Source organism: Chiloscyllium punctatum, chromosome 25 (assembly GCF_047496795.1).
Source record: "Chiloscyllium punctatum isolate Juve2018m chromosome 25, sChiPun1.3, whole genome shotgun sequence".
NCBI classification, from domain to species: Eukaryota; Metazoa; Chordata; class Chondrichthyes; order Orectolobiformes; family Hemiscylliidae; genus Chiloscyllium; species Chiloscyllium punctatum.
In genome coordinates this window covers 44619757-44647590 of record NC_092763.1, presented here as the reverse complement: position 1 = coordinate 44647590, position 27834 = coordinate 44619757, and the positions used below count along the sequence as shown (strand labels likewise).

The 27834-nt window shown below is 40.3% G+C and overlaps 2 protein-coding genes across 7 annotated transcripts in view; both read left to right on the top strand.

Annotated features, from left to right (window-relative positions):
• rab41 (RAB41, member RAS oncogene family) overlaps positions 1-3283 on the top strand; it is a 62116-nt gene extending 58833 nt beyond the window's left edge. For both annotated transcript variants that reach the window (XM_072595192.1, XM_072595193.1), the window contains exon 8: positions 263-3283. In XM_072595192.1, coding sequence (XP_072451293.1) covers positions 263-327 — 65 coding nt within the window. In that variant the 3' untranslated portion in view covers positions 328-3283. The remainder of the gene's footprint in view (positions 1-262) is intronic.
• Positions 3284-17326: 14043 nt separating this feature from the next.
• dlg3 (discs, large homolog 3 (Drosophila)) overlaps positions 17327-27834 on the top strand; it is a 534760-nt gene continuing 524252 nt past the window's right edge. For 2 of the 5 annotated variants that reach the window (XM_072595179.1, XM_072595178.1), the window contains exon 1: positions 17327-17677. In XM_072595179.1, the coding sequence (XP_072451280.1) occupies positions 17662-17677 (16 nt within the window). In that variant the 5' untranslated portion in view covers positions 17327-17661. Of the gene's footprint in view, positions 17718-27834 lie in introns of all 5 variants that reach the window. The other 3 variants (XM_072595175.1, XM_072595174.1, XM_072595176.1) reach the window with 3 other exon arrangements.

Sequence of the window (27834 nt, the reverse complement as noted above, 5' to 3'; positions counted from 1 at the left end):
GTATTTAAAGAGGAACTAGGTAGTTCATTTTCTTAAAATATTCATAATAATGATGGCTATAAGGAGCTAGCATAAAAGAAGAGTTGAGGCTTGGGGTTTGTCAATCATTAATGTAGAATGGTGGGGCAGATGTCGGGGCCAATTAGCCTACTCCTGCTTCTGTTTCTCTTGTACTAAACCACTTTGAAATGTTGTGAAAGGTGCTATATAAATGCAAATCTTCTCATTCAGAAATGTGAAATTTCCCTAACTCCTTTTACAGTGATTGATATCAAGCTGGAGAAACCACCAGAACCGCCAATCAATGAGGGTGGCTGCTCCTGCTAATATTGGCACAATCAAACTGTTCCCTGTTGGCCAGCATCACCAACTGCATTACAGTCATTGACTACCCACCTTGCTCCCTTTTGGTGGTGTGCTGGCTCAGTAATGTGTGAACGTGCTGCTGTAATCACACCAGAGGAGCTTCTTCATTCAGAAAATTCAACTTCATTTCCTTCAGCTGCATGGTTTATTTAAGATCAGAGATCAAGTTTGATTTAATTATGTTATGTATTGCACTCTAACACTGAGCGATGCAGTCCTTTACATTGTACAGAAATGTGTGCACGATGTAAAATGTTTGTGTGAATATGCAAAGATGTTGCTGTGTCAGATTTTCAAAAAAAGGATAAGTTGTCTATGATGTCTTCATGTGGGTATGAGCTGAGGTACCGGTGCTGCTTTGACTGGAGGGAATGTTTTAATAATTTGGAAAGAGGGAAGCACCATTGTATCCAACCAAACTCTTCCTGATGTCTCTGAGTAATGTCTTAATATGCTGTCTTGGGTGGTCTTTGTTGAAGTGTGGCAGCACTCTTGCTACTGTGTGGTGCTAGAACAAAACTGATTTTCTACTGTTGAGGTAAGCTTCTAAAGCTATGTTCCTTTGCTCTTCATGGATGTGTGTCTCAGCTTTTTTGTGCAGCCATTTCGAGTTTGAGTGCACTGGTATAGTATCTGTTTCATTTAAAGTTGGAAGTTAACTATTCATCATTGGGGAGAGTATCTGAACGTTTTGCTGAGTAGCCATTCAGTCCTCTTCCCAAGTAGATGATAATTTTGGCATTGTACAAGTAGACAGCTTCCAGTTTCAAAACCCATGAAATAACTTAACCATGCTTTGTAGTTCATCTGTGTTGCAGGATATGATGACTGATGAATAGTGTCATGTCTTGGTTGCTGCTTCCTGATTCTATTTGGCCAATCACTTTGTGAAGAGTAGCCCTTTCAAATGGTCCCTGCAAGTTTCAGGTTCAGAATTAATTAGTACTTTTATAATCTGCATTTTTGAGTTATACTAACTCTAAAATGATGTTTCTTTTCCACTGTCACAAGAAAAATAATATTCATTTTCTGGTTGCTCTGGGTGAACAGCAATACATTCCTGGAAATATTTTGTTTGGAACTACTGTGGAGGGATACTTTGGAATTTTATTTGTAAATCAGGAAATTGATTGCAATTTTGGACAATTTAGTCACACTTCCCAATGTTTCTCACTAAATGGCATGTCTGAGTAATTTAGCTGCAGCTGAAATTACAGTACCAGATCTCTGAATAAACTGTTTGTATTACTAGTAGTTACAGCTTATTACACTAGATTCCTTCATGAGCTAGTAGTTTATAGGAACCGTCTTACAGGTAAGCCACAGTTAATTAGTTTTCAAAGCCCCCGAGTATTGTGTTCTAATGTACAGTCTCTGTACATGTAGTTTCAGAAATGCAGTAACGTGTAATTTGTGCTTAGACTTAGTAGGTGTAAGTTTGTTGCTTTGTGAGCACACCTAATCTCTGTTAGCACACTAAATTCTCAGATGAGCAAATTCTATTTACATCAACATATTTATGCAAATCCTTTTTAATGGAATATATAAAACCCTTCAATGTATTTATTGGAAATAGCTTTTTGATTCATTGGCAGTTTGAACAGACATCTAACAACAATTATTGACTATAAAGTTTGCTGTAGCAAAAGAAAATGTGACCTTATTACTGCCAGATTAAATCTTCACATTCATAACATCAGCACAAAATGATTTATTGCATTACTGCTGTTTGTAGACTTCTAACGTACCCTTTTGTACCAGAGACCTACCCAGAAATGCATATTAAGCATACTTGGGACAATGCTGTTATATTCTTATAAACTTCTTGAAATGTCAACTAAATGGGAAAGTATTAAACTGGTGATGGTTGGTGCTAACCCATCAGCAAAATTAAAAGTACCTCCCTCTCTACATCCAGCAGTATAAGTTTTGTACCAATAAATATTGGAGTACAAGTCCTATTACTGTACCTTTTTGGAAGAATTTGTAATAATTGACAGGACTGGTAATTACCTGATTCCATAAAACTCCAAATGTTTTTCTCCACTTTTGGTAATTGACTAGAATGGAGAAACTGAAATTAAAAGCTGAACTGTGAGGTTTAGAAGGAGTCAGGTATTTAGTCGTTCTAACTGGGTTCTCTAAGAAACAACAGCAATCTCACTGTGGCTCACTTAAATCATGCCCTGAATTTCTAATCATGCTTTTAAGATCAAGCGTACCTTTGTTCTGAAGAATACCAGCATGCATGAGGGCTTAAGTTTGTTGCTCAGTGAAATTCTCCATTTGAACTTTGCCATGTCTAATCAGCTCCATTTGAGGATGAGTGCGTGCAAGGTTGAAGTTGTAACTAATACCAAGTGTGGCTTTCCTGTTTGTGATTACAATAATTGTTGGTATATTTATGCAGCCTGTGGAGACCAGTAATGAAGGATACTCTCTTGGATAATTTTTAAAACAAAATGTTAGCCTAATACAATGGAACTATTTGCAAACAAGTACTGGAGCCTCCTCCATCAGCAATGTGTTTTTCTTTTTGAATATTTAAAAGTCTTTTTGTTGTAAATACTTGGACAGTTGTAATGTTCTCATGTCTGTGTGTATGCATTTACTAGATTATGTTCTTTGGAAAGGCAGTAAGACACTAAACCACTTGCCTGTTTGTACTATTTATCAAGTTAGATTAGCTCAGCCTGTGTACTGGTGTCTAAAGTCTTTTGCAAAGATAAATATCCTGTCACTCAAACCATTCATTGATACATCATCTGTTTAATAAAGAAAATATTTGTCTTCATATTCCAGCAATTAATGATCTCATAACAGCTGGTTGCTAGAATATTTATGTTAAGGTACCACCTCCTGTTGTAAAGTCACATCCTTGTATTACACACAATAAAATGAGCCATTTCACCACTTAGCCAATTTGTAATGGATTTCTCATGTGTGTAGTCATCTGATTGTCAAAGTAAAGTGAATCAAGTTGGAGTTGACTGCTGTTCCCTCTGGATTCTGAGTGAGAATTTTTTTATTTTAATAGTGAGACCTCGTATTCTTAAACTAAATCCATACTTCTTTCCCTACATGTGGAAACATTTGCCCAGTATGAACCTTACCAAGCCTCGACTCTTGTAATGACAAAGTTGAAAAGAATGCATTGTTTCGTTCTGCTATTCCACAGGTTACAACATAAAATTAATTTATCTACCTGGTTCCTAATATGGCTTTTTCTGTATAGACTTAAATGAAAGATCCTTCAACAAAGTTTCTTTATCAAATATAAAATTGATTATTATAAAGTAAACTTATTCAATGAAGCTGTGAAGCTTGTGTAAACAGTTTTTAATGAAATTGTAACGCTTTTCCCTTTTAAACCCAAAACACATTCAAGATAAATGGAAAAGAAATAATTTCTCTAGTTCTTAATGCAAAAAAAAACAATGTTCAGATGTCTGTCCGTCAAAGTTTCTGGCCCATTTGGATGGAGGCAGTTGCCTCCGGGATCTTTGTAAGCACAACTTAGGAAATAGTGCAAACAAACCTTTTTAGTTGCACTTGAAGAGGACCATCAGAATTAACAAGATTTCTTTCAGAAGCACAAGAACTGAGATGGAAGCTCCTTCCCTTCAACAAGTTGGTCACCAATTGTAAGCAGAAAATTGTAAATTTGAGCAGGGGAGAAAAGTGACAGGTGAGAAATGTCTTGTTAAACTTTTTAAAAACTGCCTTTGTTAACAACTCAGGCACACCGATTACCATTTGATCTCTGGAAATTGGCTGAGATTGTTTTAAAAACAGATCGAAATTGCTCTGCTTTGGGGGGGCACAAGAAAACATTTGATGTGATCTCTTTTTCAGAATGTTGATATAACCCTGATGGAAACAAAACACTTAAAAAATACAGCCCTGCTATTTCATGAGTTGTAAATGTGAAATGACGCATTTAAGCACGAGAGGTTGATGCCTGTTTTTGACAAGGATCTAAGATAAAATAAATTCATACCATGTTTCATCAATTAATAAGTAAACAAAAATGTATTCATTATAACAAACATGTCTGCTAACATGGCAAAATGGGGTATTAATTATTCTTACAAACTTAAAATATTTTTCTTTAAATCCAAATATTGTCAAATAGAGACAGCCAGTTTGCATGAATATCCTGGGTGGAAAATATAGGCAAAAAAGTCGATGGACCAAAAGTTCAAATCACCAGTAGTGATGAGGTGACTTTATCTCACTTATTTTCTATTTTTAAGCGTTTTTGTTTCTGATCAATAGTGATTCTCAATTCAGAAACTAGCCATTTGGACCTCTTTACAGAGTCTTTCCATTTCTAGAGTGAGTGAGAGATTTGTCCTGCATGTTGGCTTTTAGGGGTTTTAGCCCCACGTGGTATCATTGTGGTAGAGAACATCTGCTTAGCAATAACCTGCTCACTGATCCACAGCCCCTCAACTCCTGACCTCATTACAACCTTAGCTCAAATATGGACAAGAGAGTCGAATTTGAGAAGAGAGGTGAGTGACATCAAGGCTGCATTTGACCAAGTGTGACATTAAGGAGCTGTAGCCAAATTGGAGCAAATTGGAATCTGGTAAATCTCTCCGCTGACCCATTGACCTCCAACAACTGCAACCATCGTCGAGTCACCTTAGCAGGAATCCCTCAAAGTAGTGTCTTCAGTTCAACGATCTTAAACTATTTCATCAATGATCTTCCCTCCATTATAAAAGTCAGAAGTGGAGATTGCAAAATCATCAGCAAACATGTTCAACATCATTCATGACTCCTCAGATACTGAAGCAGTCCATCTCAATTGCAGCACGACCTCGACGATAGACAGGTTTGGGCTATAAAGTGGCATGTAATATTCATACCTTTGAAATGCCAGCCAATGACTATCACCAACAATCTAACCATCACTCTTGAAAATCAATAGCATTATCATTACTGAATTTCTCCCAGTCAATATCCTGGGGGTTACCATTAACCAGAAATTCAATTGCATATGCCATATAAATACCATACTACAAAAGCAGGTCAGAGATTAGGAATACTGTAGCGAGTAAATTACCTTAATTCTGCACAGTCTGCCCACCATCAGTAAGGCACAAATTAGGAGTGTGATGGAATACACTCCACTTTGCTGAATGAGTGCAGCTCCTGTAACAGTCAAGAACCTTGACACCATCTAAGGCAAAGCAGCCATTTGATTGAATGCAACTGCATCCACAATCGATCACTTCACTGCTGATGCTCAATAACAGTGTATAAAATACATGATACCATGCAAACGTCTGCCAAATATCCTGAGATGTCACTTTCCAAAGCCACATCCTCTACCATGTAGAAGGACAAGGGCAAAGAGTACATGGGACCAAATTCATCTCCAAACCAGTCACCATCCTGACTTGGAAATGGATTACTTTGTGTCATTGGGTCAAAATTTGGAACTGCCTCCAGTACACCTCACTAACTGCTCAAGTGCAACTAAGGATGGGCAATAAACACTGGCCCCATGACTGAATAAAAAACAACTATAAGCACACCCTTTCATACAACACTCTAGGGACATGTGACATCTGATACATTATGGGTAGATGCTTACTGCCAATAATATTCATTTAAAACCTTATGCATTCATGTGAATCTGAGAAAAGTCATTTCTTTATCCAGGAAGAGAGTTTGGATGGCTCCTAAAACTTAACTACTGACAACTCCTCCTTTCTCAAAAGAGGTAAGTTTTTTTTTCCCCTCTGGTCAGGAATTCTCAGATATCTTATTTGTTTTTCCATACAGAGATTTATGTTTCAGTTTTACAACTGCAGTCAGAGTTACAACTGAATTTGTTGGACTCTCCGGCAAACCTCCCTTGTCTGCCCTGACTTTGTCCACCCTGATAAATTCCATGGATTTCCTCTGCCACTCCAGCAGTCTGCACAAGACTATTACCTTGTGACAATGAAAATACTTAGGCCTTTGGACATCACTTCTGCTCTTAATATCAACCCTTCTCACCTGAAAAGGAGATCTGGGCATTACCAGCTCTCATACCTGGCTTCACTTTCCCTGTATTCACTGCTCTCAATGTGGGGGAGATGAAACGCAGACTGGGTGACCACTTTGCAAAACCTGAGGTTCCTGTTGCCCATCATTTAAACACACCACCATGTTCCCATTACAAGCAACTCTGTCTTATGTTTGCTGCTGTACTCCAGTGAGGCTCAGCACAAGCTGGAAGAGTAGCATCTCATTTACTACTTGGGGACTTTGAAGCCTTCAGGCCTCAATATCAAGTTCAATAATTTTAGGGCTTGAGCACCTCCTCCAATGTCCTTATCCCAACTCTGACACATCCGGCCTCTTTATTGGGTTGTTTGTAGAAGCAATGCAATGTCAGCCACTAAAGGTCCCCATTTAGCAGCTACTGATTCTCCCAGGTTTACCTTCACCTATTCCTTCGTCTGCCCAACTGTTGTTTTGCTCTGACTCTTGCTCTTACTGTCTGCTCCTTCTCCACCTATGGTTTACTCCATTTTTAGCACATATGCTAATCTCTTCTAGCTGCAATTAGTTCTGAAGAATGTTTGCTGGACTGGAAATATTAACTGCTTTCTCTGCATAGCTGCTGCCAGTCCTCCTGAGTTTTTCCAACAATTTTGTTTCTGTTAGCAATTGCAATGTCCGTTTTGATAATTATTTTGTAGTGGAGAACTTGATTATTGCTGAAAAAAAGACCCATTCTGTACAAGCTTTTTATCTTGTTCTTGGGGTAATACTGAAGAAATGCCCATGTAAAGGGGAAACAATATTTATACTATGAGAGGAGAATGTTGATCATTTGGCAAGTTTGTAATAACAAAGCAGCAAATAACATTGAAGACTGTGTAATCACAAAGTTTTCATAGGTGACCACAAAACGTGGGAAAGGAGTTGAAGACAGAAATCGGTGATAGACTGCAGAAAGAAAATCAGGATCTAAAAATTGAGTGGATTTGCAAAAAGAACAACAATGTATGTGCTGGGGAAAAGTTAACATGGTTTGCCTGGAAGCCATTTTCCTATTCCGGCTGAGAAACCATTTTGTGTCCCCAGAACTTTGGCTGTGCATTCCTTACTGTGAGGTAATGTGAAAGGTAAGCCTTATCTTCCTAAGGTGTCAAGATAGTGTTTCTTCCCTTTGATGAATGATCAGTGCAGGCTGTAGATTCAGTCAAGCTGACATAGACTTGTCAATTAGTCCCACTTCCTTCACGAGTTATTGCCACTTCACGGTCATTCAGCTAATTAGGGACATCTCTGCTTAGTGTTAGCAATCTGCGTAACTAGAACAAATGGTGATACCACTTGTTCTGTCCACTTGTGGAATGCATAATAGTACTTTTAGTTTACCTTAATGACTAAACCAAACCAAAGGAGTAGCCATGGGCACCCGCATGGGCCCCAGCTATGCTTGCCTCTTCGTAGGATATGTGGAACAGTCCATCTTCCGCAGCTACACTGGCACCACCCCCCACCTTTCCTCCACTACATCAATGACTGTATTGGCGCTGCCTCGTGTTCCCACAAGGAGGTTAAACAGTTCATCCACTTTACCAACACATTCCACCCCGACCTCAAATTTACCTGGACTGTCTCAGACTCCTCCCTCCCCTTCCTAGACCCCTCCATTTCTATCTCAGGCGACTGAATCAACACTGACATTTACTATAAACCGACCGACTCCCACAGCTTCCTAGACTACACCTCCTCCCACCCTGCCCCCTGTAAAAGTGCCATCCCATATTCCCAATTCCTTCGTCTCTACCGCATCTGTTCCTAGGAAGATCAGTTCCAATACCGAACAACCCAGATGGCGGCCTCCTTTCGAAGACCACAATGTCCCCCCAGACGTGATCGATGATGCTCTTCACCGCATCTCCTCCACTTCCTGCTCCTCCGCCCTTGAGCCCCACCTCTCCAATCGCCACCAGGACAGAACCCCACTGGTCCTCACCTACCACCCCACCAACCTCCATATACATTGTATCATCCGTCATCATTTCTGCCACCTCCAAACGGACCCCACCACCAGGGATATATTTCCATCCCCTATCAGCATTCTGAAAAGACCACTCCCTCAGTTACTCCCTTGTCAGATCCACAACCCCCCCCCCCCCCAACCTCCACTCCCAGCACCTTCCCCTGCAACCGCAAGACATACAAAACTTGCGCCCACACCTTTTTCTCCTCCCCTCCCCCACCCCCCTTACTTCCCTTCAAGGCCCCAAGGGATACTTCCATATCCACCACAAATTCACCTGCACCTCCACACACATCATTTACTGCACCCGATGTGGCCTCCTCTATATTGGGGAGACAGGCCGTCTACTTGTGGAACGTTTCAGAGAACACCTCTGGGACACCCAGACCAACCATCCCGTAGCCCAACACTTCAACTCCCCCTCCCACTCCACCAAGGACATGCAGGTCCTTGGACTCCTCCATCGCCAGACCATAGCAACACGACAGCTGGAGGAAAAGTGCCTCATCTTCTGCCTAGGAACCCTCCAACCACAAGGGATGAACTCACATTTCTCCAGTTTCCTCATGTCCCCTCCCCCCCCCCACCTTGTCTCTGTCCCAATCCTCTAACTTAGCACCACCTTCCTGACCTCTCCGCCCCCACCCCTACTCCGGCCTATCACCCTCACCTTAACCTCCTTCCACCTATTGCATTTCCAATGCCCCTTCCCCAAGTCCCTCCTTCCTACCTTTTCTCTTAGCCTGCTTGACACACTTTCCTCATTTCCTGCTCCTTGGATGCTGCCTGACCTGCACTTTTCCAGCAACACATTTTCAGCTCTTAATGACTAATCTAATTTAGTACCAACTGTAAGCATACCAAACTGTGTAATTAATGATCAACTCCTATCTGCTTTCTCTATATAATCCTGTAGTATCCTGATGTACTACAGATTAATACCGAGCCACAGTTACAATGGTGAAATCCCCATGATATATCATGTAATAAACTAATCAGTTCTCAAGGTTTGAGTCTCGAGTTTTCTTCAACAGTATGTTATGGAGTATTCAATGAGCTTGCATTGTTTGTTGACAACTGTAATGCATGCAGACTCAAGTGGTTCTCCTCAAAGAACTGCAGCAACATGTTACTGATCTGGAAAGGACAGCTGGGTGTTGCTAAAATAAAGCAACTACCTTGTTATGTAGTTTGGTGGCTACTAATAGATTGCCATATTTAAAAAAAAACATTTTATTTGAAACTTTGTAGTTTCCAATTATGTTACTCAATCTTGTCAAACATGTTATGACACACATCCAAGGCAGATGGATTGAGCCTGCAATTTCTGACCGGCATACCACCACAACAGCCCCAATCTACATATTGTAAGAGCAGAGACCTCAGTCTTTGGCTAAATGTTCTACCACTGATATTTTTAACCAACCTGCTCAGGCATGTTATGATAAATATTGGGCCAGGTGGAATTTTAATCTAGAACTTCTAGACCAGAAGTAGGGTTGTAGTCCTTGTGTACAGCTTGTAAAATTAACAAAATGTGTGGCAGTCTCCCAGGCCCAACAGAAACACAGCAATGACTCAAGACACTTTCAGTAAAGTGCAAGCAGCCACTAGGATTTTTGCTTGTCATTCATGATCAACATAGCAAATGGCAGGAAACTTCTATAACAAATCTGACAATGACCACTACAGTCATTAGTATTCTGAACAAATTATTTACAAAATGTAGTTTTCTACAATCTATCACTACAGACAATGACTCATAGTTTGTTTCCAGTCAGTTTAGAAAGTTCCAGCAAGCCACACAAATTCACCACAATGTGACATGATACAACCTTTATGAACATTAATATTCAGATGGATCTGGGTGTGCAGGTCCACAGTTCCCTAAATGTGGCAACACAGATGGCCAAGGTGATTAAGAAGGCATATGGCATGCTTGCCTTCATCAGCCAGGGCGTGGAATACAAGAGTCGGAAAATTATGCTGTAGCTATATAAAACGTCTGTTAGGCCGCTCTTGGAGTATTGTATACAGTTTGGTCACCACACTACCAGGATGTGGAAGCTTTGGAGAGAGTGCAGAGAAGGTTCACCAGGAGGTCTTCAGGTTATTGGCTATGAGGAAAGGTTAAAAAATCTGGGATTGTTTTTACTGGAAAGATGACAGCTGTGAGGAGATCTGATAGAGGTTTACAAAATTATGATGCATAGATAGGATGGATAGTCAGAGGCTTTTTCCCAGGGTTGAAGTTTCAATTACAAGGAGGCACAAGTTCAAGTTGAGAGGAGCAAAGTTTAAGGGAGATGTACAAGGGAAGTTTTTCTCATACAGAATGTTAGGAATCTGGAACACACTGCCAGAAGAGGTGGTGGAAGCATGCATTTAAGAGGCATCTGTGTGGTTACATGAATAGGGAGAGAGAAGAGGGATATGGACTGAATAAGTGCAGAAGGTTTTTTTAAAATTTAGTTAGGGCCTGATGATCGGCACAGGCTTGGAGGACGAAGGGCCTGTTCCTGTGCAGTACTTCTCTTTTATTCTTTTAACCTACAATTGAATGGTGGCATCAGGTATTCAAGAGGGTGATAAAGGACAGTCTGAGAGTTATAATGTCAGACAGGAGAACATTTGATCAATATTTATATCATGTTCATTACACAGTGATCCACTCTAAACTGTTTGATTGGAAAAACACTGGCTGAACTTAGAATTGCTTGTAACTTTTGCATTGCCACTGACAACTCCAAAACCATTAATGTTATCCAAGGGGGAATTTCAGACCAAAAGTAGAATAAAAATTGCAAAACAACAAAGAAATGCTAAAGCTTACTCATCAAGCAAGCTGGAGAATCACTATTTCAAATTAGAGATTGACTTTGCACCAAACAGTCAACAAATAACCGTTGCAAACTTGCATCATGTCTTTCAGACCTAAAACTGATCAAATGCAGAACAATCTCACTTATCCGAATGAAATGGGCAGGGAGTATTTTGTGCGGCCAACTGATTGTTTAGATAACGTTTGTTTTCGGGACCTTGAGATCTTGTTCGGATAATTGACATTCAGATAAGGTTGTTCTGTAGTTGCTTTGTACTGACAATTATCTGGTGGGTGACAACACAAAATAGAACACAAGACTCTGATTTCAGACCAGGATATATCAAGACCAGTGACTGACTATTCATTTCCTTTTCCAATAAGCAACTGTGACATTGATCATTTGCCTCTTTGAATTCATAACTCAAAGCCACAATTTCAATTCATAAATCTTACAGAAATCACCAACAACTACACAGCTACCACTAGGCTAGCTTTTCATTTCAGATTTTTAGTGAATTTAACCTTCACCATCTGCCATGGTGGGATTTCAACTCCAGTTCCCAGAATATTAGTTTGATTTCTAGATTACTAGAAGTACTTCCTCAGTAATGCACTGGAGTGTTAACTTCTGATCTTGGTCCTCACATACTACAGTGGGAAATAAATCCACCGTGGGCAGCACAGTGGTTAGCACTGCTGCCTCACAGCGCCAGAGACCCGGGTTCAATTCCTGCCTCAAGCAACTGTCTGTTTGGAGTTTGCACATTCTCCCCGTTTTCGCCAGGTGCTCCGGTTTCCTCCCACAGTCCAAAAATTTGCAGCTTAGGTGAATTGGCCATGGTAAATTGCCTGTAGTGTTAGGTGCAGGGGTAAATGTTGGGGAATGGGTCTGGGTGAGTTGCTCTTTGAAGGGTCGGTGTGGACTTGTTGGGCCGAAGGGCCTGTTTCCACACTGTAGGGAACCTAATCTAATCTAAAAAAAACATACAAACTGGGAGCCGCAGTAGACAATTCAGACCTTTGAACCTGCTCCACCATTTAGTGCTATCATGGCTGATTTCATTTTGACCTCAACTCCACTTTCCTGAACACTCTTCATAACCCTTCAATCCATTATTAATGACAAATCTGTCTATCTCCTCCTTTAAAATTACTCAGTGTACTGATATCCACCGTACTCTGAGGTAGTGAATTTCACAAATCCATGATCCTTTCAAAGAAGCAATTCCTCCTCATCAGTTAAATCTGCTGCCCCTTATCTTAAAACCATGACCTCTTGTTCCGGATTGCTCCAGATCTATTTTGTCAATCCCCTTTAATATCTTATATACCTCAATTAGACCTCTTTAAATTCATCAAAATTCTGAACAGTTTATGCCTAAACTGCTCAATCTCTCTTCACAAAACAAGTCCTTCATTTCTGGCATCAATCTGTGAAACTCCTCTGAACAACTTTCGATTCAACCATATCCTTCCTCAAGTGGAGAGACCAAAAACGTACACAATACTCCAGGTATTCTGAAGTTTCTCTCCTTTTAGATAAACTGCCTTACTATGCTGCTGACCATAATTTCACACTTACCCACATTAAACTCAATCTGTCAGACTTTGGCCAACTCACCTAACCTATCCATGTCCATTCATCAATTTTTCATTTAGAGTCATAGAGATGTACAGCATGGAAACAGACCCTTCGGTCCAACCCATCCACACCGACCAGATATCCCAACCCAATCTAGTCCCACCTGCCAGCACCCAGCCCATATCCCTCCAAATCCTTCCTATTCATATACCCATCGAAATGCCTCTTAAATGTTGCAATTGTACCAGCCTCCACCACTTCCTCTGGCAGCTCATTCCATACACATACCACCCTCTGCGTGAAAACGTTGCCCTGTAGGTCTTTTTTATATCTTTCCCCTCTCACCCTAAACCTATGCTCTCTAGGTCTTGACTCCCCGACCCCAGGGAAAAGACTTTGCTGATTTACACTATCCATGCCTCTCATAATTTTGTAAACCTCTATAAGGTCACCCCTCAGCCTCCAACGCTCCAGGGAAAATAGCCCCAGCCTATTCAGCCTCTTCTTATAGCTCAAATCATCCAACCCTGGCAACATACTTGCAAATCTTTTCTGAACCCTTGCAAGTTTCACAACATCTTTCCAATGGAAAGGAGACGGGAAACCATGTTCTGTACAGCTGCAACATGACCTCCCAACTCCTGTACTCACTACTCTGACCAATAAAGGAAAGCCTACCAAACACCTTCTTCACTATCCTATCTACCTGTGACTCCACTTTCAAGGAGCTATGAACCTGCACTCCAAAGTCTCTTTGTTCAGCAACACTCCCTATGAACTTACCATTAAGTGTACAAGTCCTGCTAAGATTTCCTTTCCCAAAATGCAGCACCTCACATTTATCTGAATTAAACTCCATCTACCACTTCTCAGTCCATTGGCCCATCTGGTCAAGATCCTGTTGTAATCTGAGGTAACCTTCTTCACTGTCCACTACACCTTCAATTTTGGTGTCATGTGCAAACTTACTAACTGTACACTTATGCTCACATCCAAATAATTTACGTAAATGACAAAAATTAAAGGACGCAGCACCGATCCTTGTGGCACACCATTGGTCACAGGCCTCCAGTCTGAAAAACAACCCTCCACCACCTCTCTCTGTCTTCTAGCTTTGAGCCAGTTCTGTATCCAAATGGTTAGTTCTCCCTGTATTCCGTGAGATCTAACCTTGCTAATCTGTCTCCCATGGGGAACCTTGTTGTATGCCTTACTGAAGTCCATATAGATCACATCTACCGCTCTGCCCTCATCAATCTTCTTTGTTACTTCCTCAAAAAACTCAATCAAGTTTGTGAGACATGACTTCCCACGCACAAAACCTCATGTTGACTATCCCTAATCAGTCCTTGCCTTTCCAAATACATGTACATCCTGTCCCTCAGGATTCCCTCCAACAACTTGCCCACCACCGACATCAGGCTCACTGGTCTATAGTTCCCTGGCTTGTCCTTACCACCCTTCTTAAACAGTGACACCACGTTAGCCAACCTCTAGTCTTCCGGCACCTCAAGTGTGACTACCGATGATACAAATATCTCGGCAAGAAGCCCAGCAATCACTTCTCTAGCTTCCCTTAGAGTTCTAGGGTACACCTGATCAGGTCCTGGGGATTTATCCACTTTTATGTGTTTCAAGACATCTAACACTTCCTCCTCTGTAATATGGACATTTTGCAAGATGTCACCATCTATTTCCCTACAGTCTATATCTTCCATGTCCTTTTCCACAGTAAGTACTGATGCAAAATACTCATTTAGTATCTCCCCCATTTTCTGTAGCTCCACACAAAGGCCACCTTGCTGATCTCTGAAGGGCCCTATTCTCTGCCTAGTTACCCTTTTGTCCTTAATGTATTTGTAAAAACTCTTTGGATTCTCCTTAATTCTATCTGCCAAAGCTATCTCATGTCTCCGTTTTGCCCTTCTGATTTCCCTCTTAAGTATACTCCTACTTCCTTTATACTCTTCTAAGGATTCACTCGATCTATCCTGTCTATACCTGATATATGCTACCTTCTTTTTCTTAACCAAACCCTCAATTTCTTTAGTCATCCAACATCCCCTATACCTACCAGCCTTTCCTTTCACCCTAACAGGAATATACTTTCTTTGGATTCTCATTATCTCATTTCTGAAGGCTTCCCATTTTCCAGCTGTCCCTTTACCTGCGAATATCTGTGCCCAATCAACTTTCAAAAGTTCTTGGAGAAAGTGAGGACTGCAGATGCTGGAGATCAGAGCTGAAAATGTGTTGCTGGAAAAGCGCAGCAGGTCAGGCAGCATCCAAGGAACAGGAGAATCGACGTATGCCCGAACCGCTTTTTCAAAAGTTCTTGCCTAATACTGTCAAAATTGGCCTTTCTCCAATTTAGAACTTCAACGTTTAGGTCTGGTCTATCCTTTTCCATCATTATTTTAAATCTAATAGAATTATGGTCGCTGGCCCCAAAGTGCACCCCCACTGACACCTCAGTCATTTCTTCTTTGCAACTTACTTTCCCAACTATTTTAATATTAATCTGTAAATTTGGTTATAGTACCTTCTATCCCTGCATCCAAGGCATAAACATAGATTGTTAATAATTATGACTTGAGGACCGAACCCTGTGGAACCTGCTAGTTACAACTTACCAACAAGAAAAAGACTCATTTATCCCAACTTTCTGCTTCCTGTTGGAAAGCTAATCCTCTCTCCAAGCTAATAAATTACCCTAACTCCATGTGATTTCAAATGTCTTGTTGTTACTTTCTTAATAATGGATTCTAACAATTTCCTAATAACTGACATTACCCGAACTGGTCTATAGTTTCCTATAGTTTACCACCCTCCTTTTTTGAATAATCGTGTTATATAAGCATTTTTCCAATCCACTGTAAGCTTTCCGTTATTCAGGGAATTTTGAATTCTTGATACCAATATATCAAAACTCACTTCCATATCTTAAAGATAAATTCTATGCACAGAGAAAATGGGCAAATTGAATCTAAAAGAATGATTTAATATATATGTTTTTTTGTTAGGGCCACTTAATTAAAATAAAGTCTTTTGTTTTACAAGTGGGAAAAGCAATAACGTTGGATTTTTCTGGTTTAATTATATGTCTGTTGATTTATCTCTACACTGTGACTGATTGGTTAAGCTTGGATGTGGTGACTGGAAATAAAATTGACCAAAAAGAGTCAAGTTGCTGTCAGCATTTCAGCAGACATTTTCAAGCATTAAGTGAAACATCTGTTACAAACATACAAACTAGTATATCATCTCTGCATATCTCTGAGGAATAAAACAAACACACAAATGCAGATTGTTGGAATCATTTTAGAATTACTCTGGCCTTCAAGTAGTCTGCCATGCAACCATGCAAGGGCAAATTAGTGAACGGATCAAGCAAAACTATGGCAGATATAGATAAAAACAAGGACTGCAGATGCTGGAAACCAGATTCTAGATTAGAGTGTTGCTGGAAAAGCACAGCAATTCAGGCAGCATCCGAGCAGCAGGAAAATTGACGTTTCAGGAATAGAGGCAGAGTGCCTGCAGGGTGGAGAGATAAATAAGAGGAGGGTGGGGGTGGGGAGAAAGTAGCATAGAGTACAAAGGTGAATGGGGGTGGGAATGGAGGTGATAGGTCAGAGAGGAGAGTGGAGTGGATAGGTGGAAAAGGAGATAGGCAGGTAGGACAAGTCATGGGGACAGTGCTGAGCTGGAAGTTTGGAACTGGAGTGAGGTGGGGGAAGGGGAAATGAAACTGGTGAAGTCCACATTGATGCCCTGGGGATAAAGTGTTCTGAGGCAGAAGTCTGAGGTCATTTGCATTTTGAAAATTCATTGATGTATCTTTCTTAATGATAAAAACTTTCAAACTGTGGAGGAACAGGATTCCTGTGTAAAAGATTATCAACAGCAGTCATCACAACCACCTGACAAAGAAGCAGTGCTCCGAAAGCTAGTGCTTCCAATTAAATCTGTTGGACTATAATCTGGTGTTGTGTGATTTTTAACTTTGTACATCCCAGTCTAACACCGGCATCTCCAAATCTTAAGGATATTCCTTACACAAGGGAAGATCACAGGGCTCAGAGTTTAAAAAAAAGGACAAATTGAATAAGCTCATATTGAATTCTCTAAATTTAAAAATCAAGCGGTTATAAAATTGAAGTATTTAAAGTGAGAAAGCATAACATCTTCCCTTAGTGGAGAAGAATAACTGGTCAAAGTGTTCAATTAAATTATAGGCTTTTGGGGAGTGAAATCAGGAAACACTTTGTCATTCAAAGGGTTATGAAATGTTAGACTTTCTTTCATGTGTTCTCCATCTACACGTTATTACTATTCCTTGTCTCTCAATCTGGGCCTCTTGCCTGTTTATCTCCCCTGACTATTTTTCTCTTTTTTTTCCACTTTTGCCTTCTACCTCTCGTTTTTGCCCCCTGTTTCTCACTTTCTCTGTCACCACCTCAGTCTCCTTCAAGTCGGCTATTTTTCTACCTGTCAGCATGTTTTTCTCTCACTTTTCCACACCCTTTGTCTTGCTGTTCCCTGTCTTGTTACTCTTTCGTTCACACACTGCTTCTCTCTGACGCTCTGCCTAAATGTCGCGGAATTTGCCAGATGGCAGACAGAGTCGTTTTCTGTTTCTGCTGGAAGGTCTTGAATGAAGCAGTTGCGGGTTCGCCAAAGCACGGAATTATATCAGAACAACAGAGGAAAGCAGCGCCATTCGGAGCAGGGAGGAGACGATAGCAAAGCGTCGACTGGGAACTTCAACAAATCCTGCCGATTGCAAACTGCTGCTCGGTGAACGCAGTCACTCTTTCGTATAATGGGGTAGAAGGAGTGTCGAAATTTGAAGGAAACTCAACAATGATTCACAGAGAAGGTGCAGTTCAGCATCTTTATCTAGGACCAGTACCTGATATGTATGTTCTCTAAAACTCGCTGCCGCGTGTATTTTTTTAGTTTGCATGAAATATACATCTCGGTGAGAGTAACCGATGAGATTGCTTTAACACCTTTTAACCAATGAGAATAAAGTTAGTGTCCTGATTTTTGAAGCTAATTAATATACAAGGGTAACCATCTGTGATTAGTTGCTAGTTACCATGACTATGGTTGGCATTCTTAAATTTGTTTACACTTTAGATGTTAGCGGACATGTGCTGTTTGATACTTGACTGTAAGATTTCTAGTAACTTTCTCCCAGCTGTTAACATATGGAAGAGCAGAGCAACCGTTCGTAAGTAAAAGCTTGCGAATATTTTTCGTGTGCAAATCCCATAATTTTTATTTTTACAGACATTTAGTATTTATTGTTGAAAGCCCATGTGCTCCACAGATTATCTTCCCCGCAGTTGAGAATGACGTAGCAAGATTAAACTTGGCCTGGACACTTTATAAATTGTTGTTAATACAGATAAAGAAAGAGGCCATGGAAACAGATTATTTTCAAAAATGTTAAGTATGTATTGATGTTTTGCCTTTTTATAGATCGGCTAATCTCACTTCAAGTATGGTTATTGACTAATTAACCTACATTGGGTTTTCTAGCTTTGAGGCTGTGTGTGTAGTGGATTTATACTTTCTATTAAAACACACTAGCTTTATAATCATAGTTTTATAAGTCAGGGTGTTACAATGCTGCGATTCCAATGCACTGAACGTTCATTTTGGCCTTTCAACTAGGACAGGTACGAAACAAAAATGAAAAGGTTAGTTTCCCTCACCCAACCCCCAACATAGTAATTTTCCATTCAGTTTTCCCTGTGTGCTACTTTTATGTATTATCTTATGCCCAGTTTATAACATTTTATTAGATAAGGTGTTACATTTGCCTTTGAGTGAAAATCTGCTAGAATCTATAACCCGGATTGATTTTACCTTACTTAGTGAAGGGTGAGATAATCATAGCCACTCAGCAAAGAATACTAAAATTAATGTGATTCTCAATTTTTATGAACTTCTTTGAAGAAAGTTGATTTGTTTGACTTTTTTAAAAAAAAGTAACTGATTTCTGCCAAAAATTATTTTATGTCGAATTAAGGTGGTTATGGCAAGAATAGAGAGGTAGTGAACAGCGAAAAGTCAGAATAAAAGGAGGTTTTTCAGACTGAAAAATTGTGGTTGATGGAGTTCGTTTGGGATTCTGTTGGAGAGTTGCTTTCATTTAATGTATGAATGAATGATACACGCATTCTGTCAAATTGGAAGACTTTGCAAATTGTAATAAGGATGGTGAAAGATAGTAGAGACACAATTAGCTGTCAGATGAACCGATACATAACAGATGCAATTTAGTACATCAGACATTATGTAGTTTTTGAATGAAAAATGGAGGAATATGTATGTGGCCCAAGTCAGCCTTTTCTGAAAATGCTTGATCTTCTCTGATCTCTGAAGCTAAGCAGATTCAGGCTTGGTTAGTATGTGGATGTGACCGCCTGGGAATACCAGGTGCAGTAGGCTTTAATAGCATTACAGCTATACTGCGGGAGGATATTCCTGGAAATACATTCAGGAAATTTATTTGGGTGGAACTGAGAAATAAGAAAGGGACGATCACCTTATTGTAATTGTATTATAGACCCCCTAATTGTCAGTGGAAAATTAAGAAACAAATTTGTAAGGAGATCTAAAAGTTGAAGTTCTAAATTGGAGAAAGGCCAATTTTGACAGTATTAGGCAAGAACTTTCGAAAGCTGATTGGGCACAGATATTCACAGGTAAAGGGGCAGCTGGAAAATGGGAAGCCTTTAGGAATAAAATAACGTGAATCCAGAGAAAGTATATTCCTGTTAAGGTGAAAGGAATGGCTGGTAGGTATAGGGAATGCTGGATGACTAAAAAAATTGAGGGTTTGGTTCAGAAAAAGAAGGAAGCCTATGTAATGGAGTGAATCCTTAGATTATAAAGGCAATAGGAGGATACATAAGATAGAAACTGGGAGGGCAAGAAGGGGACGTGAGATAGCTTTGGCAAATAGAATTATGGAGAATCCAAAGAGTTTTTACAAATACATTAAGGACAAAAGGATAACTAGGGAGAGAATAGGGTCCCTCAAAGATCAGTAAGGCAGCTTTTGTGTGGGGCTGCAGGAGATGGTGGAGATACTAAATGTGTATTTTGCATCAGTGTTTACTGTGGAAAAGGACATGGAAGATATAGAATGTAGGGAAATAGATGATGGCACCTTGCAAAATGTCCATATTACAGAGGAGGAAGTGCTGGATGTCTTGAAACACACAAAACTGGATAAATCCCCAGGATCTGATCAGGTGTACCCGAGAAGTCTGTGGGAAGCTAGAGAAGTGATTGCTGGGCTTCTTGCTGAGATATGTGTATCACTGACAGTCAGAGGTAATGTGCCAGAAGACTGGAGGTTGGCTAATGTGGTGCCACTGTTTAAAATTGGTGGTAAGGGCATGCCTATAGACCAGTGAGCCTGACTTCGGTGGTGGGCAAGTTGTTGGAGGGAATCCTGAGGGGCAGGATGCACATGTACTTGGAAGGGCAAGGACTGATTAGGGATAGTCAACATGGCTTTGTGCGTGGGAAATCATGTTTCACAAATTTGATTGAGTTTTGTTTTGAAGAAGTAACAAAGTACATTGAGGGCAGAGCAGTGGATGTGATCTATATGGATTTCAGTAAGGCATTCGACAAGGTTCCCCGTGGGAGACTGGTTCGCAAGGTTAGATCTCATGGAATACAGGGAGAACTAGCCATTTGGATGCACAACTGGCTCAAAGGTAGAAGACAGAGGGTGGTGGTGGAGGGTTGTTTTTCAGACTGGAGGCCTGTGACCAGAATTGTGCCACAAGGATCGGTGCTGGGTCCTCTATTTTTTGTCTTTTACATAAATGATTTGGATTTGAGAATAAGAGGTACAGTTAGTAAGTTTGCAGATGACACCAAAATTGGAGGTGTAGTGGACAGCGAAGAAGGTTACCTCAGGTTACATAGAACATAGAACAATACAGCGCAGAACAGGATCTTGACCGGATGGACCAATGGGCTGAGAAGTAGCAGATGGAGTTTAATTCAAATAAATGCAAGGTGCTGCATTTTGGGAAAGCAAATCTTATCAGGACTTATACACTTAATGGTAAGTTCTTGGGGAGTGTTGCTGAACAAAGAGACCTTGGTGTGTGCAGGTTCATAGCTCCTTGAAAGTGGAGTCACAGGTAGATAGGATAGTGAAGAAGGCATTTAGTATGCTTTCTTTTATTGGTCAGAGTACTGAGTACAGGAGTTAGGAGGTCATGTTGCGGCTGTACAGTACATGGGTTAGGCCGCTGTTGGAATATTGCATGCAGTTCTGGTCTCCTTCCTATTGGAAAGATGTTGTGAAACTTGCAAGGGTTCAGAAAAGATTTCCAAGGATGTTGCCATGGTTGGAGAATTTGAGCTATAGGGAGAGGCTGAACAGGCTGGGGCTGTTTTCCCTGGAGCGTCGGAGGTAGAGGCATGACCTTAGAGGTTTACACAGCCATGATGGACATGGATAGGATAAATAGACAAGTCTTTTCCCTGGGGTGGGGGAGTCCAGAACTGGAGGGCTTATGTTTAGGATGAGAGTGGAAATATATAAAAAAGACCTAAGGGGCAACCTTTTCACACAGAGGGTGGTACATACATGGAATGAGCTGCCAGAGGAAGTGGTGGAGGCTAGTACAATTCCAACATTTAAAAGGCTTTTGGATGTGTATATAAATAGGAAGGGTTTGGAGGGATATGGGCCGGGTGCTGGCAGGTGGGACGAGATTAGATTAGATTCCCTACGGTGTGGAAATGGGCCCTTAGGCCCAACAAGTCCACACCGACCCTCCGAAGAGTAACCCACCCAGAACCATTCCCCTCTGTCTAATGCACCTAACACTATGGGCAATTTAGCATGGCCAATTCACCTGACCTGCACATCTTTGCACTGTGGGAGGAAACCGGAGCATCCGGAGGAAACCCACGCAGACACTGGGAGAATGTGTAAACTCCACATAGACAGTCACCCGAGGCTGGAATTGAACCTGGGACCCTGGTGCTGTGAGGTAGCAGTGCTAACCACTCAGCTATTGTGCTGCCCCAATATTAGGTAGGGATATCTGGTCGGCATGGACAGGTTGGACCGAAGGGTCTGTTTTCATGCTGTACATCTCTGTGACTCTGAGATCTCAGTTATCTGTAAGAACAATAGGGTGGTTATAATATGGGATTTTAACTTTCCAAGCATAGACCGGGACTGACATAGTGTTAAGCGTTTAGATGTTGAGGAATTTGTTAAGCATGTACAAGAAAATTTTCTGATTCTGTATGTGGATGTACCTAATAGAGAAGGTCCAAAACTTGACATACTCTTGGGAAATAAGGCAGAGGAGGTGACTGAGGTGTCAGTAGGGGAGCACTTTGAGGCCAGTGACTATATTTCTATTAGGTTTAAAATAGTGATGGAAAAGGATAGACCAGATCTAAAAGTTGAAATTATAAATTGGAGGAAGGCTTATTTTGATGGTATTAAGCCAGAACTTTCAAAAGCTGATTGGGGGTAGATGTTTGCAGGTAAAGGGACGCCTGGAAAATGGGAAGCCTTCAGAAATGAGATGACGAGAGTCCAGAAAAAGTATATTCCTGTCAGGGTGAAAGGGAAGGTGGTAGGCATAGAGAATGCTGGACGACTAAAGAAATTGAGGGTTTGGTTCAGAAAAAGAAGGAAGCATATGACAGGTATAGACAGGATAGATCGAGTGAGTCCTTAGAAGAGTATAAAGGAAGTAGGAGTATACTTAAGAGGGAAATCAGGAGAGCAAAATGGGGACATGAGATAGCTTTGGCAAATAAAGAAGAATTCAAAGGGTTTTTACAAATATATTAAGGTCAAACGGGTAACTTGGGAGAGAATAGGGCCCCTCAAAGATCAGCAAGGCAGCCTTTGTGTGGAGCTGCAGGAGATGGCGATACTAAATGAGTGTTTTGCACCAGTGTTTACTGTGGGAAAGGACATGGAAGATATAGAATGTTGAGAAATAGATGGTAATATCTTGAAAAATGTCCATATTACAGAGGAGCAAGTGCTGGATGTCTTGAAATGCATAAAGGTGGATAAATCTCCAGAACCTGATCAGGTGTACCCTAGAACTCTGTGGGAAGCTAAGGAATTGATTGCTAGACCTTTTGCTGAGATATTTGTATGATCGATAGTCATAGGTGAGGTGCTGGAAGACTGGAGGTTGACTGACATGGTGCCACTGTTTAAGAAGGGCGGTAAGGACAAGCCAGGGAACTATAGACCAGTGATCCTGATATTGGTGGTGGGCAAGTTGTTGGAGGGAATCCTAACGGACAGGATGTACATTTATTAGGAAAGGCAAGGACTGATTAGGGACAGTCAGCATGACTTTGTGCGTGGGAAGTCATGTCTCACAAACTTGATTGAGTTTTTTGAGGAAGTAACAAAGAGGATGGATAAGGGCAGAGCAGTAGACATGATCTACATGGACTTCAGAAAGGCATTCGTCAAGGTTCCCCATGGGAGACTGGTTAGTAAGGTTAGATCTCATGGAATACGGGATATTTGGATGAAGAACTGGCTCAAAGCTAAAAGACAGATGGTGGTGGTGGAGGGTTGTTTGTCAGACTGGAGACCTGTGACCAGTGGAGTGCCACAAGGATCGGTGCTGGGCCCACTGCTTTTTGTCATGTATATAAATGATTTGGATGTGAACATAAGAAATATAGTTAGTAGGTTTGCAGATGACACTAAGTGTAGTGGACAGCGAAGAAGGTTACTTCAGATTACAACAGAATCCTAATCAGATGGGCCAATGGGCTGAGGACTAGCAGATGGAGTTTAATTCAGATAAATGCGAGGTGCTACATTTTAGGAAAGCAAATCTTAGCAGGACTTATACACTAAATGGTAAAGTCCTAGGGAGTGTTACTGAACCATGACACCTTGGAGTGCAGGTTCATAGCTCCTGGACAGTAGAGTCGCAGGTAGATAGGATAGTGACGAAGGTGTTTGATATGCCTTCCTTTATTGGTCAGAGTATTGAGTACAGAAGTTGGGAGGTCATGTTGCGGCTGCACAGGACATTGGTTAGGTCACTTTTGGAATATTGCATGCAATTCTAGTTTCCTTCCTAACGGAAGGATGTTGTGAAACTTGGATGCGTTCAAAAAAGATTTACAAAGTTGTTGCCAAGGTTGGAGAATTTGAGCTATAGGGGGAGGCTGAACAGGCTGGGGCTGTTTTTCTTGAAGCGTTGGAGGCTGAGGGATGATCTTGGGGGTTTATAAAATCATAAGGGCATGGATAGGACAAAGAGACAAAGTTTTTTTCCCTGGGATGGAGGGAGTCAAGAACTAGAGGGCATAGGTTTCTTGTGAGAGGGGAAAGATATAAAAGGGACCTAAGGGCCAATATTTTCATGCAGAGGGTGGTATGTGTATGTAATGTACTGCCACAGGAAGTGGTGGAGGCTGGTAGAATTGCAACATTTAAAAGGCATCTGGATGGGTATATGAACACGAAGGGTTTGGAGGGATATGGGGCTGGGTGCTGGCGAGTGGGACTAGATTGGCTTGGGTTGTCTGGTTGGCATGGACAAGTTGAACCGAAGGGTCTGTTTCCATGCTGTACATCTCTATTACCCTATAATTATGAGTGTCAGTGCACTATGTCCTTCTTCCATACCTAGCTCGGAATGGAAAATTGATATTTGTTGCAATATAAATAATTTGTTCCTCAAATGTTACCTGAAGCTGTCCCAAATGTGCTTTTAAACAAAATCAGACTGTAGTTTTTACTTCTGTTGTGAAGTAGATCCATGAAGGCCTGCACATTGCATTAATGACCACAGCATGGGACTTACAGCACATATAACACACAGTGAGATCAAAAATGACTCATGCTCCTCTGGACTTAATTTTTGAAAGAAAATGGATGAAGCTGTATTTTAGTAAAATGCTAGAGGATTTTTTAAAACCTATCCACCATCTGAAAAATTATTGTTGATGAAAATTGGTAGGAAACAATGGTGAAGCTTTCTGCCTGTCACTCTAATTAATAACAAACCAAAAACTTTGAATCAGAATTAAGTGCTACGTATATTAATTTCTAAAGTATTCAAAATAATACTGTACATTAATAAGTATTAATAACTAGTAATTATAATTAGTGATGTCATTCTTTGCATTTAATCAGAACTGTGAACCTAATCCTACTTATTAAGAATAATGAGAAGAAAGGGAAAAAGAATAACTATTAATAAAGGGGTTCCATGATATTGCTAGAAATTGAAGATACCTTCATGTTAAGAGAGTTAAGAACAGAGTAGGGGAATAGTACAAATCATGGTTCATATTACTGAGATTGAAAAGTCTTAGCTTCAGGGTCTTAATCAGTTTTAAAAACTGTGGGAAAAAATCGGCAGAATATTGGATGGCAGGAAAGACTGGAATAAAATTCATCCATTTTTTACACGTATATTCACTTCCTTCTCCATACAGTGCACAGTAGTAGACATTGTAACATGTTAGATCAAGCATTGCAATAACTTGCCTCGACAGACTTTCCAAACTCCTGAACTCTTCCATCTAGAAGTACAAGGGCAGCAGACACATGGTAGCACTACCACACCACATTCCCCTCCAAGTTACACACCATCCTGCATGAAACTGTTGTGGTTTCTTTATTGTCAACATCAAAAATCTGCAATTCATTTTATAACAGAGAAGATATTGGTAGATCTATACCACCTGCACTGCAAATATTCAAGGCAGCAGTTCAACACAACCAACTCTAGTAAAAGTAGGGATGGGCAACTAATGCTACCCTTTGAGTGATAAAGGGCACATGGTGGCTCAGTGGTTAGCACTGTTGCCCTAGACCATCAAGGACCCAGTTCGATTCCAGCCTTGGGCAACTGTCTATGTGGAGCTTATACACATTCTCCCGGTATTTGCAAGGGTTTCCTTTGAGTTCTCTGTTTTCCTGTCACAGTGCAAAGATGTGCAGGTTAGGTGAATTGGCCTTGCTAAGTTGTCCACTGTGTTCAGGAATGTGTAGGTTAGGTGCATTAATCACAGAAAATGTAGGGTTGTAGGGTAGGGGAATGAGTCTGGGTGGGATACACTTCAGAGGGTTGGTGTGGACTTGTTGGGCCTAGTGACCTGTTTCCACACTGTAGGGATTCCATGAAAAAACATCCCCTATTAATAAATTTTAAAAGGCCCACAGTCACTGGAACTTCATTGTAACTTTCATGATTTAAGTTAACCTCTTTCTGTCAGTTGGTGACTTTCCTATGCAGATGAAAATAGTGAGAGACATGTAAGCATAAACCTCTACCATCTTAACCCTTTGTCAGCCCCATACTTTCTACTCCAAGTGAAGATGTATTATTTGATTCAATTCTTGGAAATAAAGCATGGAAAATAACTAATGTGAGAGTTGGGAATCAAATTGAAATAATGCTTATAAAATATTCAATTCAATATAAGAATAGAAAAGATTCATGCAATGTTAAATATAAGTGCAGTGAACTCTAAAAAGGCAACATTCTGAGAGATAACAAGGAACCAGGTCCAAATTAAATGAACAAGAAACTTAGCAAAGACAGCCTTTCATTATTTGAAGTTATACTAAAATGTGTTACAACACATTAAGTCCTTCGGAAGTGTAATCACTGTTTTTGTACAAAAATGTAGTCAGTTTGCTGACAGCAAGCTCCTATAAAATAACAATATGATAATGACTGGATAATCTGATTGTTTAAGAGATAAATATTATCCAGAACAGTGGAAAAAACTCGTCTGTTGCTCTATAAATAGTGCCATGAGGTCTTTTATAACCATTTGAGAGAGAAAACATTAATGGTGAAAATCCTTCAAAAATGAATTGGATGGAATACAAGATAAATATGTTTTTATGAAGTGTAAAGTGGGGAATTAAAAAATGTTACTTGACCAAAACAAGAGTCTAAAAGTGGACAAACGTAAAGAGTAGAGCGAGTTTTGAGAAGATTTGTAGAGAAGAGCAGATGATATGTTTTGGGTTATTGTATAAGGGCCTATATATAACAATATGTTACGGCTATTAATTTCTTCAGGGCTCTTATCTATGCATCCTTGGCAGTAAGATCCATGCTATTGTAAAGGAGTTTTAATTATTCAAGATCACCTTATTTGTGCTATAATATTCATTCATTTTATAATGTACCTTTGGGGTGGGTGGGACTAAAATCTGACCTTCTGGCTCAGAGGTACAGACATGACCATTATGATTCATGTGCTGACATTAGATATGAAAACAAATTCTCTGAATTTATCATAATTATGAAAGTAGCTGGAATGATTCTGGGTCTTGGTGTTCCACCTGGATTCTGGAAAGACAAATTGGTCATCTTTTGATGGTGTGGAATGGGATACAGCAAGTGAAGAAGCTTGGAAGTACATTATACAGATTTAATACAAGTATACAGGTACAAAGAAGGAGATAACTGACATGATTTTGGAGTAAATATGGATGGCCTAAATGGCCAATTCTGCAATTGTTCTCATCAACACAATGTGTTACACGATCCCCAAAACTATCTGTAGGTTAGGATAGGCCAACCAATAAGATGGTCTAAATGGTTAAGGAAACAATCAATAGAAATTAAACTGGACAGATTAAAAGGAACACAGTACTTCATGGATTGCTTAAAAATACAAACAAAATTGAGGGATGTAAAAAGTGGAATGAAGGTGAAAATGAACTAGCAGAAATTTTGAAGTAGATAGAAGGGGCTTTTACAAGTATATTCTAAAGAGAAGCACAGTGCTGGAAAAATGGGATCTTTCTGTAAAATGGCAATTGTAGATGAAGAAGGTATGATGGGAGTTTTAAATATTTGCCATTTGTTTTTACAGCTGATGGTTGAAGTGAGACAAGATGCAGAAGGATATGGAATTATTGGAAACAACTAAATTTTTAATTTTGCTTTGAAAAAACAGTAAAGAACCTGAGAAAGGAAAATCTTTGTGGTTCAAAAAAGGGTACTATTT